This window comes from Coturnix japonica, chromosome 17, assembly GCF_001577835.2.
Source record: "Coturnix japonica isolate 7356 chromosome 17, Coturnix japonica 2.1, whole genome shotgun sequence".
NCBI lineage: Eukaryota > Metazoa > Chordata > Aves > Galliformes > Phasianidae > Coturnix > Coturnix japonica.
The window spans coordinates 4,463,289-4,480,517 of record NC_029532.1 but is presented as its reverse complement, the minus strand read 5'-3'; the positions used below and the strand labels follow the sequence as shown (position 1 = coordinate 4,480,517).

The 17,229-nt window shown below is 57.1% G+C and overlaps 1 protein-coding gene across 1 annotated transcript; it reads right to left on the bottom strand.

Moving 5' to 3' along the window:
• Window positions 1-3,588: 3,588 nt before the first annotated feature.
• On the bottom strand, window positions 3,589-16,573 carry NCS1 (neuronal calcium sensor 1). The gene is made up of 8 exons (XM_015879224.2): window positions 16,103-16,573; window positions 8,869-8,893; window positions 7,417-7,555; window positions 7,214-7,292; window positions 7,005-7,093; window positions 6,841-6,918; window positions 6,483-6,599; window positions 3,589-6,058 (listed from the first exon to the last, which is right to left on the bottom strand). The coding sequence occupies exons 1-7, from the start codon at window positions 16,164-16,166 to the stop codon at window positions 6,501-6,503; spliced, it is 573 nt and encodes a 190-aa protein (XP_015734710.1). The 5' UTR covers window positions 16,167-16,573; the 3' UTR covers window positions 3,589-6,058; window positions 6,483-6,500.
• Window positions 16,574-17,229: the final 656 nt, after the last annotated feature.

The following is a 17,229-nucleotide window of genomic DNA, read 5'->3' as shown; positions in this document are numbered from 1 at the left end:
AGTGGGGTAACACCACGCTCCCCTTGTGCATCACTTGGATCAATAGCAGGCCCTCCTGCATGGGAAGGCAATCATCTATAGGCAGTACTCCTTCATGGGCACCTCAGTGAGAGCACAGCGCAAGCAATGGGCTTTGGCAGCAGCAACCTCCCCCCAGCACTGTGCCCATCACCAAACGTGGGGACAAATAGGTTGGGGTCCATCCAGCCAGTGCAGTGGGGTGAGACAGAAACGACTTCTGGGCAACAACCTCTGCCTGCAATGCACATGCAAAGGTCTGATCCTGGCCCCACTGATCAAGGGACCCAGCACAGAGCCAGGGCTGGACATTGACCTGCACCACTGCCACATGCAGGTATTGTCCCTTGGGCAGCCCAAGAGGAAGATGGCTGGAGGAGCTGCCTTCTTCACAAGGAAACCTTTATTAGAAACAAAACCATAAATAACTGCATAGGAACACAATGGATTTTGAGACACACTTAAAGCTGGGGGACCATTTGCCCTCCCTGATTGCTCATAGCCCAATGGGCTCCTGCTCTCCCCATACCCACTATCTGTGGGCTGATCACAGCCAAGTCTGCCCTGAGCTGCTTGGGGTGTTGCAACAAACCCAGTGTTTGCAAGAAGTTGGTAGGACACCTTGTCCCCCAGCAGGACGTGTCACACCCAGCCCTGCTGAGTCAGGAACTGACCCCAGGTGAAGGCATGAGGTGGGGGGATGGATTCCCAGCTGGGAATAGGGTGGTGCAAACACAGCTCTCCCCAAACAACACATCCCCACTGCAACAGGAGATGATATGGGAGGTGGCACAATGCCGTGGAGCTGACAGCAGCTTCACCCTCTGCAGCCCCATCAGGAGGGAAAGAATGAGATGGAAATGGGGATGATACCCCACATGCACTCACCCACATCTGCAGACAGAGTGAATTGTGGTGCCCATGTGCCTGCAGTGAGGTGGGGATGCGAGGCCCCCTCTAACCCTAAGGACAGAGGAACCCACTGACCATGGCAGGTATCCAGAGGGGACATGCAGCAGTAGCTGCCCACGCTGTTCCTGTGGTCATGCTGGCACTTCTGCAGTGCCTGGCACTCATTGCATTCTGCAGGCAAGAGGGGTGAAGCCAAGTTCTTCCAATTCCAGCCAAGCAGGAAGAACTGGAGCACCTCCCTTGTGCCATAGTTCCCACTGCACTCCTGGAAGCAAGCAGAGGTGGCTGAGAAGGGACATAGCACCCAGTGGAGTCCTGAGGATGGAATAGGAGGGGTGAGAGTGTCAGGCTCTGGGCACCCCATGCTCCCAGCACAGAAGCCATGGTCAGGCAGGGCAGGCACCTACAGTGTGGTCTCAGTGATGCTCGAGTGTGATGATGGATTGGCCTGCACAGCATAGCACTGTGTATCAGCAGGGGATGCTGCAAGCGTGAAACCTAAACTGGCATCCACCAACACCCTGAGCCCCTGCTCTGCATCAACACACGCATTCCTGGCCTCAGTCCCAAGTTTCTGTTTGTTTCCCTGCTGTGCCTGGCAGCAGAATTGCCAGCAGCCAAATGCCAGCACTGTGCTGAGGGCACCCAGCGCTTCCGCTCAGCCCTGCAGAGCTCTCCCCGAGAGGCAGCGCCTGTGCATTTTGCAGTGCCCTTGGGAGAGAGGAATTGAATCATTGGCAGCAAATGCAGGAAGCCCTGGGAGAGATAAAGAGATGCGGGGGCCAGAAAGGTTGCGTGCAGCATCTGCTTTGGGAGGGTTCTGCTGGGCTCAGCCAAGGGAGATGAGCAACAGGAGAGATGGAAGGGAGGAAAAGTGGGTATGAACCAAATGATTTAAAGCAAAAGAGGAAAGGCAACATCCTTCCCAGCAGAAACCCATCTGACACCATGAGCATTGCATGGGCAGCAGCAGAGCCCAGGGCACTGCATGTGACACAGACATAGGTGCCAGCATCCCAGGGGACACAAGCAGTGTCCTGCTCCTGGGCACCATCTATGGGGCAGCTGTTAGGAATCCTTCAGCCAGATGGGGAAGAGGTCCAAAAAGGAGCATACAAAAGACTCACTGTGCAGAACCAGGGTGAACACCTTCACTGCTGTGCCCACCTCATTCCCTGCCATGCAGCAGTAAAGTCCCACATCAGCACTCTGATGTCAAAACACCATTAACCATGAGACCACTGTGGGGTGGCAAAGGCACCTTGGGGATGTCTGGCTTTCTCATGAGTGCAACAAGGTCCTAGACTACAGCAAGTGAGGATTTGCTCAAATTCAACACCAATAGGCACAGAAAGAAAGGAAAGAAGCTGCTTACCATCAAAAACCCTCAGGTGTGCAGAGATCCCCAGCAAGACCCCCTTGCCTCCACTGCCAACCCTTAAATGAGGTCTGGGAAGGGGTGGATCCTGCCTCCAGCCCTTCCAGTCACTCAGGGGGATTGTTTGCAGCTGAGCTCCCCTGGGTTGGCCCTGCCTTCCCACCAGGTGCTCCATCACTGCTTCACACCCTGATTTAGTATTTCAGCTACACCCTGCCTGGCTGGAGACAACACAGGTGGCAGAGCCTGGCATCAGAAGGCTGCACCTGGGAGATCCCACCCTAGTGAGCCAGCTATGAGAAGATAAGCTGGCAGCATCCCTTCCAAAACAACCAGGGCTGCAAACCTCTGGCTCCAGCTGGGCCTTATGTCTATGAGACTGTGGCTTGTTCAGACACAGAGGCAGCTTCATCTGCCCTGCAGTGCTCACTGTGCTCCTGCAGGTGATGCTCCCTGCTGCTCACATCCCCTGCTGCTCCACCAGATACTGTGCTGGCTCCACGTGGATCCAATAACATGGACTTCCTGGCCATTCCTGCACATGGCATAGAGCAGAGCTAGCTGAGCATCCCATGCCAGGCTCACAGTCAGCCAAGCCCAGGTTGGCCAGACACAGCCTTATTAGGTAGCACTGTTTGCTGTGAAGGTGACCTAAATGTTTTCATTACTGGATGCTGTTCTCATAATTACAGCTGGCTGGAAAATGGGAACTCCTTCCCATGAGGGATATCAGTTGTTGGAAGAAAAAAAACCCTAACACCCAGAAACCATTGAAAAACAAGAACAGCAGAACCCAAACCATCAGCACCAGCCAGGATGGTGGGCCAAGGTTACAGTGCCTCCCTGGGAAGGGATTGCAGGAACAAGCAGGATGGGGGGGGTCCAGAGGTGAGGATGGGCTCCAGGTGAGGCTGTGACCCACAGCACCCAGACAGGGAACCAGTTCTACCCACAGCTTCCCCCCATCACCCTCTCAGCGCTCCCAGTCCCTGTTTAAAACTGGGCCTAACCTCTTCCATGCTGAGACTGCTCCCATCCAGCAGCAGCTCTGGGTGCCCACATCCAACCCCATCATTCGGAAGCTGTGCCCATCCTCGCCCTCTCCTGGCACAGCTGTAAATCTATTACATGTGTATAAACCTACACGATATCTGAGCACTTGCTCCCAGCAGCAGGGTCCCCACGTCTCCATGTGCTGTCCCTTACAGCCCCTGCCCAGGGCACACAGCACTGGATGGTGACACCCCCCAAACCCCACAGCACATCACAGACCACTTCGGTACCATCATGAAGCTTTTATTTCCACCGCCACAAAGTTCCTGGGTTTGTTTCTATTTGATTGTTTGTTCCGTTCTTAAAACAGGTCGGTTTGCTTGGTTTGCTCTTGGATTCATCTCAAAACAAGGCAGCGGGGCATGCAAGCTGAGACACCGGCACAGGAGCACAGACAGCTTCACCTCCATGAACGCAGCTCTGCTGCTCCTCAGCCTGGGGGTCCTGCAGCACTGCCTCGCCTGGGGGCACCCTGACCCCAAAGGGAACCGAGGGACCCAGCGAATGGCGGCTGCAGGGCAGCAACAGCACGTGAACAGAGAACGGAAAGGAAACACAGACACTGCTTTTAATCAGGCAACACCGACAGACAAATGGTGGGAGGACACTGCGGTCACCGATGGGGAAACTGAGGCACGTGAGGAGGTGAAGGCCGACATTCCCGAGCGTGAGAAGCTTCAAGCCATTCTTCCATTGGCACCAGGAGTTGTGGGTCTCAGAGCTGCTGACAGAGGATTTGGGGCCCCTCGGTGCATCCAAGGTGTGGAACCCCATGGGAAGAAATGCACAACAGGGAGAAAAGAAACCCAAAGCTTTCCAGGGGAAAGTGCCAGAGCAAACATCTGCATCTTTCTGGTGTTACTTCTAATGGGGCACCCATTGTGTCCTTGTGCAGATCCAGTGGTGCCATCAGAGCAATGCCTGGCACCAGGAGGGCACCCGTCCTGCAGATGGGAGGTGATGGAGTTTGAGGCACTGCAAAGATCTACCCAACAGAGACATGTTTTGGCCACAAAGCATCAAGGAAACAGGTTTTGGGGGGAGAAGAGAGTGATGCTTTGCAGCACACCCAGCACTGAGACACTGGAGTAGAACCATCCTGGTGGCTCCTGGTGGCAGCAGACGTGATGTCTCTTTGGGGATGGGGAGAAGTGTCTCTATAAGGGTGTGTGAAAGCATTAGGAGCTGTTGGCTTCCCAAAGGTGCAGGATCCCAAGTGTCAGCAGGGCAGAGAAAGCATCCACAGCCCCACAGCTCCAGGCCATCGTGATGGTGAATGTAAGATTCAGCCCCATAGGGACATTGCTGCCATCTTATGCACGGTGGGGACACCCCTCAGAACATCCTGTGTCCATCTGTCACCTCCTGGGGACATCTCCATGGCTGAGAGCTGTGTGAGCATCACCAACTGCTGCCACCATCAACGGTGCCTGGGATGGATGAAGGGGGTGGGGGTAGTGCTGGGCCAGGAGCAAAATGCAGCAGGACAGATCTCTCCTCCCTCAGAGATGGATGGAACCAGCAGGGATGGCAACTGATGCTGTGGGGTGTCCCATGCAGGTGGGTGCCCTCCTCCAGCCCTTCGCCTTCCTGTAGGGAGGAGTGTGGGTGCACACCAGCTCCACTCTTGTTTCCAGCGCAACCTCAATAGGAAGCAATGGGGTGGCCCCAACCCACTGCCCTTCAAAGCTGCCCCTGCTCCGCCAATGGAGGAAATGCACCTTCCCACCGTTCCCAAAAACACCAACAAGGGAATTGGCTTGAAAGCAAAACCCAACGCTTGGCTCCATTAATACTTTTCATGCAGTATGAAAAAGACACAAAGGAAAGTGCTCCAGCACCGGCTGCCTCCTCACCTCACCCGATGGGGAGAGAGGCTGGGGAAAGGAATGGGAACAGAGCAGAGGGATGGGGCTGAGCAACCCTGGTTGGGCAGGAGAGGGGAAAAGGAGAGAGAGAAACACAGGAACGGGGCTACAGGGAGAGGGGAAGAAGTAAAAGAACAGAGCCCCATCCAGCGCACGGCATACAGCGGGTGGAGGGGATTTTTGGCTTGGTTATTGCAGGCTCCCGGTGCCCCACAGTCATGTGTGGGGATGTAAACGTGACAGACGCCATCAGTGGGGTGTGGGACACACAGACATGGGAGACGAAACGCGGCAGCAACGGTTACAACAAATAAATAAAGGTATCCGTCGTGTTAAAAAAAAAAAAGCCTCACTTCTTTCCACTGAATGGACCAAAAAAAAAAAAAGAAAAAAGAAAAAAGCACAATACTGTCTCACCAAAATAATAATAATAATAATAATAATATAATATATATCCCTATAGCCCCTGTGGGCTCCATCCCCAGCTGCATCCCGGAGAGGCGCATCCGCAGTCCGACCCCAGACCGTAGGAATGAGGAGCAGGGGGGCTCAGGGCCGGGGGGGGGGTCTCAGCCTTGGGTGCCACTCTGACCCATTCCCTCAGCCCCCAAGTTTTGGGTGTTGGCTGCTGCTCAGACCGTGGTCTTTTTTTGGGTGGTTTTTGTTGGAAAAAAAGAAGCAGAAGGTGGCAAATGGCACCGGCGTTGGTTCGGGGCGTGAGCTGGCGCTGCGCTGCATCCTTGGCTCGTGGGATATGGAGGAGGGCCGGAGAGGGGCAGGCAAGCATCGCTGCGTGGTCGGATGGCACAGAGAGCGTCTTCCCCATAAGCTGCAGGAGAAGAAGGGGGAGAGGGAATCCGTGTGAGGACTCGCATAAGCCCCCCCCTGTGCTGCCAGCATGATAATGAGCTAAAACATAAAGGGAACGTTTAACATCATGTCATTGTGGAGCATCCCCATGCCCCGTATCACCAGCTGCCCCCATGGCTGCTCTGCAGCTCCTGCAGCACAGTGTCGCAGGCCCTGCTGCCACCTGGCAGCGTTTATTGTTTTATGGCACTGCAGTGCCTGGGGATGTGCTGAGCGATGGGGATGTGCTGGGAGAAACCCACGGGGATGGGGAAAACATCCCCTCCCTGATCCCCTGGGGGATTGTCCATGCTCTGATGCTCAGCACAGGGGGAAAAGCAAAGTGGGGATAGCACTGGGTTGAGTGGGATGGGCACATCAGGACCCCCCCATGCCAGACTCACCGCCGCTCGGCCCTGGGACTATACGAGCCCATCATAGAGGGAGAGGGCTTGCACGATGGAGGGGTCGGCCTTGGAGCCCTCCTGAAACTCCTGCAGCGTCAGCTTCCCATCTGCATTCTGCAAAATGTGGCAGTGGTGTTGAGATACAGACATAATACCAATGCAGCCCCACACAGCCCCACACAGCCCCCCATGCACACAGCAGCAGGGCACAGAGCGCCTGGGGCATCCCTGGGGCCATGGTATAGAACTGAGTTTCCCCTAAGTGATAATGGAGGGGAAGGAGCAGAGATGCAGCGGGAACCCAGAACCCTCAGCCCCCAGGAAAACAACCCCCATATGACCACGCTGCCCTCACCTTGTCCATCATGGCAAAAATCCGATCCACCCTCTTCTCCGGTGTGTTTTCCTCCTCGGGAAGCTCCACAGTGTTTCCCTATAGCAGCAGGACAGCACACAGTCACAGGTGGACGTGGGGACCCCAGGTGGGGACGTGCACTCTGTCCCACCCCCAGTGCTTACCACCATCTGGTAGATGGCATCCACAATGTCCAGCATCTCGTTCCTCGTGATGTAGCCGTCGTTGTCCAAATCATACAGCTTAAACGCCCCTGTGAAGACCCAAATCGAGATGCTGGGGCTCCATCCCCACACCCACATCCAGATGGTGGCTGTGCCCCCTGCAGCCCACACAGCCACCCCACAGCAGAGGGCCCACGGGCAGCACTTACACCTCAGCTTCTCGTCCAACGTCCCCCGGGAGGTGACAGACAGAGCCTGGATGAACTCTGAGAACTCGATCCTCCCATCCTGGGGGGGAACAGAGGAGTGAGAGCAACCGGGGAGTGAATGGGACACACAGGGCAGCACTGCACCCACTGTGCCCCACTATAGTCCCATGGCCACACACCCTGCCCGCAGTGTGCTGACTTGCCTTGTTCTCATCAAAGACATTGAATACGAAGGTGGCGAATTTGGTTGGGTCACCAAAGGGGAAGAACTGCTTGTAGATCTTCTGGAAGCCGGCAGCATCCAGCTGCCCGCTGGGGCAGTCCTTGATAAAGCCCTTATACCTGGGGAGGCAGCATTAGGGTTAGAGTTCCATCAGTATTAGGACCCAGCGGGCACCAAGTGGCATCAAGTGGTGCCCAACCCCAGCACCTGCCCAGAATGGGGAACCATCCATGTTGAGCATTGGCCAGGGAGGGGATGGGGATGAGGATGGGAAAGGGTTGGGAACAGTGATGGGGATGAGGATGAGAATGACAATGAGGCTGAGAATGGGGATGGAGATGGGATGGGATGGAAATGGGAATGAGGGTGGGGATGGGATAGAGATGGACAAAAGGATGGGGATGCTATTGGGGGTGGGGATGACAATGAGAATGAGGATGGGAAGGAGGATGAGGATGATATTGGGGATGAGGATGAGGTTGAGGATGGAGATAGGGATGAGGATGAGGATTTTGATGGGGACAGGAATGAGAGCCCAGCACAGCAGCCCCCAGCCAGCACAGGCTGCTGCTCCACGCTCATGTGCTGCAGCCAAGCCATAGCAAGAATGGGCAATAAGCTGAGGCAGCACAGGGGCTTTTGTGCATCAGGGTGTCTGAAAACTCCTCATAGGAACAGCAGGGCTTCTGCACCTCCTGGGACAGCATGGCCACAGACAGAATCACAAGGCACAACAAGTGCAACACCTCCAATGCTGACAGTGCAAGTGAAGGGGTCAGGCAGCTCCCTGAGTCTGAGGACAGGACATGGACCTTGCTGGGACCCCGCTGTGTGCAGCAGCATTACACAACCCCTCACCCAGATCTGTCAGCGGGCCGAGGGCTGGGGGAGGAGGGGAAGGGGGTGGCGAGGTGGGAAAGTGAAGCGCCGGTGACATCTTCGTGCTGCTGCAGCTATGACTCATCGGGAGGGGGGAGAAGGATGAGAGAAAGCGATAAAGAAAGAAAACCTTGACTGGTTTGATATGGAGATGAAAGGGAAAAGGTGGCTTTTTTAGGGCGGCACGTTCGGCAGCTGGAGGGGATGGGGTGAGAGCACGCTGCTGCCAGGCATCCCTGCCTCCATGCCATCGTCCTGGTGTCCCTGAGACTCTGACCCCATTCAGGGTTGCATTGGGGTACACACCACGGCACCATTGAGCCCCAGTGTCCCCATGGGGACTAAGCAGGAGGAAAGGCAGAGAGCCACCACTGCACAGAGCCACAGGCAGAGGGAGCGGAGCGCATGCGGTGTGCAGGGAACAAAGTGCTGTGTGCTGCTGTCCTCCCCTATGGGCTGCATGCACCCCAAGGTCTGCCTGCCTCTGCACTGAGCTCCAAGCAGGAGGGGTCCCCCAGCACTCCCAGCATCTCACCGCCACGCTGCTACTCACCACTGCTGCACCTCCTTCTCTGTAACTGCAAGAAAAGAGAAAAGATGGGAAAAAAAAGAGGTCAAAATAAATAAAAATAGGAATGGAGTGCTTTTATGGTGCTGAGCGATGCTCTGCTCACCCTAGAAGTGAGTTCCAGGCCTGCAAGCACCTTCCTGGGCCTGCAAACACCCATGACTCCATCCCACCCCCATATCCAATGGCTCCATCCCATCTCAGCTCCCATTCTTGGCTCCATCCCTGCCTGCTGGGATGCTGTGGGCAAAGGGGCCACTGCCCAAACCACACCGAGCACGTGGGATGGAGTGAGATGTGGGCATGGCTGCGGCACAGCGTGGGCATGGAGTATCCCATCATAACCCCCGTGGGAGCACGTGAGCAGGGAGCCTGCTGCCAGCACCCCGGCTGTCATTTCAATCGCCTCGTGCATCCAAATAGTAATAATAGAAAAGCAAGAGGGGTTGAAACGCGCCGGGATAACGAGGAGGAGCGGGGATGTGTCAGTGTGCAAAAGGCTGATAAAAATAGAGAGCCCAGCACACCAAGAGATGCCAATTACCTCGGAAGGCAAAGAAAAGAAAGCGGGTTTCCATCAGAGAGATTCACAGCGCGCCTGGCAAAAGGCAGAGAGCGGCTGGGGGGGCTGCAGGGAGGATGGAGAGGGGAGAGAGGGGGTGGCTGCGGTGTCACAGCAGTGGGTCGGCTGTGGGCAGCACAGGGTGAAGGATGTGGGGATGCTCAGCACCGGTCTGGGCCATGGGAGGGCTGTGGCTGTGCCATGAGATGGATTGTGGGGACATTTTGGTGCGTCACAGAGCGGACGGCAGGTACCGGGCTGCCAGGTGCTGCTGAAGGCAGCAGGAGGAGGAGGAGGACCTGGTGCAGCTCTCAGCTGTGCTTCCCCCTCTGTGCTATTTCAGTGCCGGGAGCTGCCTTTCAACTCCAGCAGGAAACAATTAAATCTGTGCTTTTTTTAGTACAGGAGAAACGCTGCGAATGACACGCACGGAGTCGGCTCCTGGCACACACAGGGCACCACCAGCCCCTGGCATTGCCTGCAGGCACCAACACGGAGCCCTTATCTTCATGCATGGAGGGACCCCCCTTGCTCTGAGCTTTACACCTGCAGCGACAGAGCCGGGCACCCTGCCGGCTGCAATGCTCTGCATGGCACCAATGGAGGATATGAACACCATCCTTGCTGTGGGATCTATGGCTGTGCAATGTGGGGACACGCCGTGCTCCTGGTCCGAGCACCCCATCAGGGTGCTGAGCAGCTCCCTGCACACAGCCCGGCACACACAGTGTCTGCACACTGAATGCTGCATTCATTCCCTCCCGCCGGCATCGATCGCGGCGCGATGCTGAGCTGATGCAAATCAATTTGCAGCCATCCAGCACGGGCACGATTGACCCCGGGAGCTCAAGGACGAGGGATTACCCGCAGAGCATCCCGCTGGAGCAGCAACCCGCTCTGCAGCACCCAGAGCACAGCCCTGGGGTGGTGCTCCCTATGGAGCACTGAAAAACAGCGCACAGAGTGAAGTCTTAATGGATCTCAGGATCCTGCAGGATGAAAGGCACCATATAAAGGCTCACTGCTGCTATTTGTGATGAACTGTAATGCTGGGAGAGGCACTGCCCCAGCGCTGCAGCCGCACTCCTGGAGGCACAGTGCTGTATGACACAGTGCTGTATGGCACAGTGCTGTATGGCACAGTGCTGTATGGCACAGTGCTGTATGGCACAGTGCTGGTTTACTGGCCAAGTGCTTCTTATGGCACAGTAGCTCTATGGCACGGTGCGTATGGCACAGTGTATGGCGTGCTGTTATGGCACAGTGCTGTATGAACGTGGCTGTATCGGCACAGTGCTGTATGACCGTGCGTGGCGTATTGAACAGTGCTGTATTGGCACAGGCTGTATGCACAGTGTATAACGTGCTCTAATGGCACAGTGCTGTATGGCCACAGTGCTGTATGACACGTCTGTATGGCATCGGTGCTGTTATTGACACAGTGCTGTATGGCACAGTGCTGTATGGCACAGTGCTGTATGGCACAGTGCTGTATGACACAGTGCTGTATGGCACGGTGCTGTATGGCACAGTGCTGTATGGCACAGTGCTGTATGGCACAGTGCTGTATGGCACAGTGCTCTATGGCACAGTGCTCTAGGCACGGTGTGTATGGCCAGTGCTGTATGGCACAGTGCTGTATGGCACAGTGCTCTATGGCACAGTGCTCTATGGCACGGTGCTGTATGGCACAGTGCTCTATGGCACAGTGCTCTATGGCACAGTGCTCTATGGCAGCTTCGATGCTGCTGCCCCTTCGTGGTACCCATGACTCCATCCCACCTCCATACCCAATGGCTCCATCCCATCTCAGCTCCCATTCTTGGCTCCATCCCATCTCAGTATCCACCGCAGCCCCCCAGCCCCTCCTCTCACCCAGCATAACCCCCCACCCTTTTGCCCCTTTCCCCCCCCCACTCCCCACAGTGCACGCAGGGGCTGATCCCCCCCCCCCACTCCCCACAGTGCACGCAGGGGCTGATGGCACCATCACCACCCTCCCTCTGTGTTCCTCCCCCCTTCCTACCACCCAGCTGCTGCTGCAGCAAGAACAGCTCTGGTTAATCATTGCTCCAGCCATTAATTGATGTTTACAGGGCTGCAAGGGCAGCGGGGATGCACCATACCCATGCAATGGGACCAGAGCAGGAATGGGGATGGAGCACTGCAAGGATGCAGGATAAAGAGCAGCAATCCAGACCCCAACACTTTACAGACCCCCTTCTCTCCCCTGCTGCTGCTCCCCGAGTCCATTGGGGTCACTGCTGCCAGAGCAGGAAAGCAGAGTTAATTATTTCCAGCCACAGGCAGCACTCAGCTTCCAGATCACCAACAAGCTGCTTTCACCTCCGCTGGATGCTCAGTGCAGCACCCAGATTGCACGCTGGGCACTGCTGCATGCATGCAGCACACGTGCACATAATGGGGCACTCACTTGCACTAAAGGTGCTGGATGGGCACTCGTGCAAAAGCCAACTGGGGGATGGACTGCATATGGGGCACTCGTGTGCAAAGCTTTAGGGTGAGGCCATGCTGACTCAACGGGTGCTCATGCATTTATTGGGCTCATGTACGGCCTTATTGAGCCCCTAAGAGTAAATGAGTGTAATTCCCACATCACACACTTGTGCACACACCAATTGAGTGGCTCAGGTGCTCCTGCAGAAGTGAATGGGAACCATAGGCAGCAGTAACCACAAATGAGCCCAATGGGCAGAATGCAACCAGGCGCTCGGACGTGCATTAATTGAGCACTGCTGTGTGTGCTAATTGGGCTCTCATGCGTGAGCCCATCGGGTGCTGATGCGTGTCTCTCCGGGGTGCTCATGCATGAACAGATCGGGCTGTGATGCACACAGCAACACAGCGCTGCAACACCCTGCAATTTGTGCCCAACACTCCACCCCTCACTGCACTGAAACACGTCGTTAAGAACCGTCTGAGGGTAAATCTGTTATAAACTCCACTTCCAACATCATCACGGTGTTCACGTGCATCGCTGATGGAGCAGGCGGTGGAGCCGGCAGGGATCCCCCCCTGTCCCCTCACCTGCATTTCTTGCCATGCACAGAATGGGGGGGAACACAGCAGAGCCCCCCACCAGCCCAAACACAACCCCTGGCCCTACAGATGGGCTATGGGGTCATCACCATGGCCTGAAGGCTCCTATGGGGTCATCACCACGGCCTGAAGGCTTGTGCCTGGGGACTTCGCAGAGCTCCATTTGGTGACGGCATTCCTTCCATCTGCCCCACGTCAGCGCTTTGGAAATGTGGGTTGCTTGGTCCTGATGGCTCACATTCATTATCATTCTGGATTAAATATGTAACCAATGGCCTGGTTACACATTGCAGAGCTCACTGTCTTCCTGCCCCCTGGGCTCGGGCTCTGCCCAGGGATCAGGCTGCTCTGGAAACCCTGTGGTGCAGGGGAAGGGGCTGCGGGTCTCCTTGGAGCAGCCGCCCCCACAGACACATCCATGGCTGTCCTAGAAAGGACTTCTGCTAATCCAACTCCTGTGTACCCCTATTTCTATCCCAGTGGGTGCCCATCCCACAGCCAAAGGCTCAACACACGTCATCCCACCACATCCCACAGCCAAAAGCAACCTGGAGACACCCCCCTTCCCCCAAGCCCTGGCAGCTCTGGGGCCGGGCTGCTCCTCTCCCCCATGATGCACATTGCAGGCACTGAATTGTTCGGGGACACTGGGGGCACAGTGCCATCATCAGTGCCATCATCAGTGCCATTTGCTACCGCCGAGGTGGGAAGTGCAGAGGGAACTGTGTGTGCCTGGCACTGCTCACAGCAGCTGCCATTGGCTGCGGGCTGAGCGGGGCCACGGCACGGATAGGAAAACCAACACGCTGTTAAAATCCTTTTTAGACCCTATGAAATATTGAAGAGCCTGATGTAAGGCTTTGGGAACTGGATTTGGGGCAAAAGCAGCGGAGGATGGTCATCGTGTATGAGGATGAATGAATGATGCTCCCATCAGCTCCATCCCCAGCACGAGGAGCCCACAGCACCACGCACTGAGCAGCCATGGGGGGCTGCATGGGGGGCTGTGTGGGATACAGGCTGTAGCCCTGAGGAAGGCAGGGAGGAACAACATGAGCACGCGAGCATCGCCCTGAGAGCAGAAGGAGCACATCGCATCCCTCCCGGAGCAGCCGCTTCCTTTGATGCTGTCGCAGCCTCTTGTTTCACAGCCTTAATTATAACAGCAGCAGCAAAGGTCAGCGCAGTGGTTAAGCAGATCCATTAACGTGTCAGGGGATCTGTGAAATGTGATGCTCCCAGTGCAGTCGCAGCGAGGCCCAAAGTGCCACCAGCCACTGTCCTCCCATGGACACGGGGCAGGGGATGGGGCTGACACCCCAACACTTGGCAGGGCAGAGTCAGGGCAGGGCAGTGAGGAGCTCAGCCTGAAAACTGGAGCATTTTCACTCTTTTCCCCACAGAACTGAGCCAGCCGCTGCGTCCCCCGTAACTCCAAATCGATCTGTTTGTAGGTTGCTCTGAATCTAATGGCCATTAATTCAAGGCATTACTGGCACGCAGCGGAGCCAATTTTGTGGTTCATTGTAGAAGAGCAGAAAGTCCCAAAGTGAGCTGAAAGTTCACTAAAGAGAGAGCAGGGAGTGGGACACGGTTGGGGTTAAGGTCCAAAGGACCCCAACACGAGTGTTTCAGTCCCATGGAAGCAACTACAACTGCACACAAGTGCTTTGCACCAGAGAACCATTAAGGCTGGGGAAGCCTTTACCTTCAGCCTGAACCTTCACAACCTGAGCCCATCATCTGTCATCCACCTGCATTCAAGACTTGGACACAACCTTTCCTGCATCCCAAGATCTTCACGGCAGAACCTTTTGATCTCAACCAAACAAATTCAACTCCCAACATTCCCAAATCCCAACCCCAACCCCACACTGTGAGCAGAACAACCATAACCCAAAACCCTGCTGGGATGGCAGCTCCTGGAGCCCCACCAGCACCTCCTGGGACACTCAGTGCAGCACCCAACACTCCATGAGCCACCACCACCATGACAATGAAGCACTCCAAGAGCTTTCAGATGAAAGGCTCTGTGGAAGCACAAAGAATTACAGAATTTATTATTCATTATTATTCTGTGTTGGCCCCTCTCGTGGATGGGACCTGGGCTGCCAGGTGGGTTGAGCCTTCTCTGGTTCCCCCCATAGCACTATGGGCACCTGGGTCAGCACAGCTCAAGCAAACAGAAAATGATGCAACAGAAGGAAATCACACCGTGGGAGAAATGCTGCCCATAGTGCAACCACAGCTCTCAACATCATGGGCACATCCCTGGGATGAAGGTATCTCTCCACCATCAGCTCCCTGCCAACACCTGTCCAGGGCCAGAAGCACTCAGCAAAAGTAATTCAGACACGAGCAGTGGAATGAGCTCAACAAACTGAGCCCAGCATTAGGGATGGCTGCAGTCGATGGGCACCGTGCACTGCTGGGGGGGCACAGCCATGTGCTGTCCTGATGGGGAGGCACAGAGCAGACACACACAACCTGGGTGCAATGAGGACGGGGGGCTTTGGGGAGGGCACCCAGGAGGGGCACAAAGTTGGAGCCACAAGGCCACAACCCTGTGCCGGCCTCATCCAGCAGAGAGGACGTGCATTCACTACAACGGGTGCCAGCAGGTCCTGCAGCCCATGTGCCCTATAGGGCAGCACCTTCCCAGCACGGAGTGGTGCAAAATGCCCAATGCAGCATCACTGCTCAGAGCCGAGCTGAGCTCCGGGGCTGTGCCCCCCTCCCTCTGCACGGTGACAAGGAGCAGCCCCGAGTGCGGGGGTGTGCAATGCACCAGCGATGCCTCCTCTCCGTATGGGAGAACACGCTGCATCCTCATCTATTGCCTTTTTGGGTAAGCGCTGCCGTGGGACTGCAGCAATGACAGCGGGAACGCTTGCAGGTCTGGCGGGGCACGGAGCCGGTTGTGAGCTTAAAGCAAAGGGGGGTGAACGGGGAGGGGAATTGGGAGCAGCGGAGCCTTTGTTTCCTCCGCGCATCCTTCAGAACGGAGCAAAATAAAGGAGGTTTGGCTCAAAGCGGATGGTTCGGGCATCGGCCGCGAGAGTGAGGGGACAGCGGAGGATCCGAGGGGAAAGGAGCCGGCTCGGGGAGTTAAAGCAGAGACCCGTAGAGCGGGGCACGGAGCGAAACGACACAGGAACGGCACCGAACTTCGGGAGCCGCGGGGGCAGCGCTGCCCCAAAGGGGTCGGAGCGTCCGGGGCTGCGGAGTGGGGCCGGGGGGGGTCGGGGTACGGCAGCCGGGGGAGGGGGGAGAAGGATGCGGCCCCGGTGCCGCGGTGTCGGATGCTGAGCAATAGGCGGCGGAGTGCAGCGTGTGCGGGGAGCCCCGCGCTGCCCTGCCTGCCTGCCTGCCCCGCTCCATGTTTTCTCCCTCCTCCTTCTCCCAACAAAGCCGGGGCTGAGTCTGCGCGCTGCGGGAGGGGCCGACCCCACCGCGGTACCCGCAACCCCGCGAGCATCCGCGGGGCGCAACCGCCGCTCCCCCCATCGCCCCCTCCAGCCCCAAATCCTCTCCCCCCTTCCCAACCCTCCTCCCCCCCCCCGTTCACACCGCGGTCAGCCCCCGCTATGCACTCACAGTACGTTTTCCTGGTCAGCTCCTCCACAACTTCAGGCTTCAACTTGCTGTTGGATTTCCCCATGGCGATGCGGAACGGGCTCAGCTCGGGGGCATGGAGGGCTGCGGGGCCGGGAGCGGGGCACGGAGGGCCCTACATCCCGGGGAGGAGCGGAGCGCTGCGCTCTTTGTTGCCGGGCTTCGGGGCTGCGGAGATGCGGGGCCGCTCTGCGCCTCCGCGCGGCCGCTCCCGCCCCTCTCCGCGCTCCCTCCGCGCTCCCTCCCCTCCCTCCGAGGGTTGGGGTGCGGGAGGGGGGGCCCGCAGCTCTCGGCCCGACGCCGCCGGAGCTCAATGGGAGAGAAGGAGGAGGGAGCGGGCTCTTGTAGGGCGGAGGTGGGAGGGGGGGATGCTCGCCAAGGGCCGGAGGATGCGGAGGGAGAGAGGCGGCGGTGTGAGCGCAGAGGGAGCTGCGGGGTGGGAGTGACCTTGGGGGGACGCACCCGGATGCACAATGGCCCCCTCCTCCCTCCTCCCTCCCCCCGGTGCCGGCTCCCCGCTCTCACGCCGGGATCCCCGCTACGAGCCTTCATTCATCGTGCAGTGAGCGATGCACCCAGCCGGGCCGTGGCACCAGAAGCCGTTTTCCCCACCTCAAACCCAGGCAGGGCTGGATGCCCCCCAACGCAGCGTGATGCACACGATAAACGCGGCTCAATTCCAGCCCGTGTTGCAACGCAGGCCCCGCAGGAGCTGCCCGGACACGCCGTGCTCCTATAACAACAGCCAGGAGGAAGAAAGCACATATCTCTGCTTGGATACGGTTAAACCTGTCTGCGGGGCTGCAGGCTTTTGGGGGACAAAGACCCTCCTGCTTGCAAAAGGCCCCGTGCATCCCCTTCCTTCCAGCAAAACGCCCATCTTTGCAATGCTCTCCTTTGCGCCGAGCTGTGACCGTGTTGCAGCAGGGCTGTGTTGCTGTGTGTGTGTCTGTGTGTATGTGCAGAGCAACCAGAGAACAAGCCACAGTCCCAACCGGCCCCGCATAGATCAGGCATTTCAGCACGAGCTCTGCGATGCGAAAGGGATTTAATTCTATTTAAAACTCTCCCCTGCCTCCATCACCGAGAGAACTGAATAGAGAGCTCAG

Excerpts from the sequence above, each read along its gene's own strand:
- NCS1 (XM_015879224.2), bottom strand. The coding sequence starts at position 16,166 with ATGGGGAAATCCAACAGCAAGTTGAAGCCTGAAGTTGTGGAGGAGCTG. Across the intron at positions 7,556-8,868 it reads GAGAAGGAGGTGCAGCAGTG|GTATAAGGGCTTTATCAAGG; the intron begins GTGAGTAGCAGC and ends CTGCCTCCCCAG. Across the intron at positions 7,094-7,213 it reads GTTGGACGAGAAGCTGAGGT|GGGCGTTTAAGCTGTATGAT; the intron begins GTAAGTGCTGCC and ends GGGTCTTCACAG.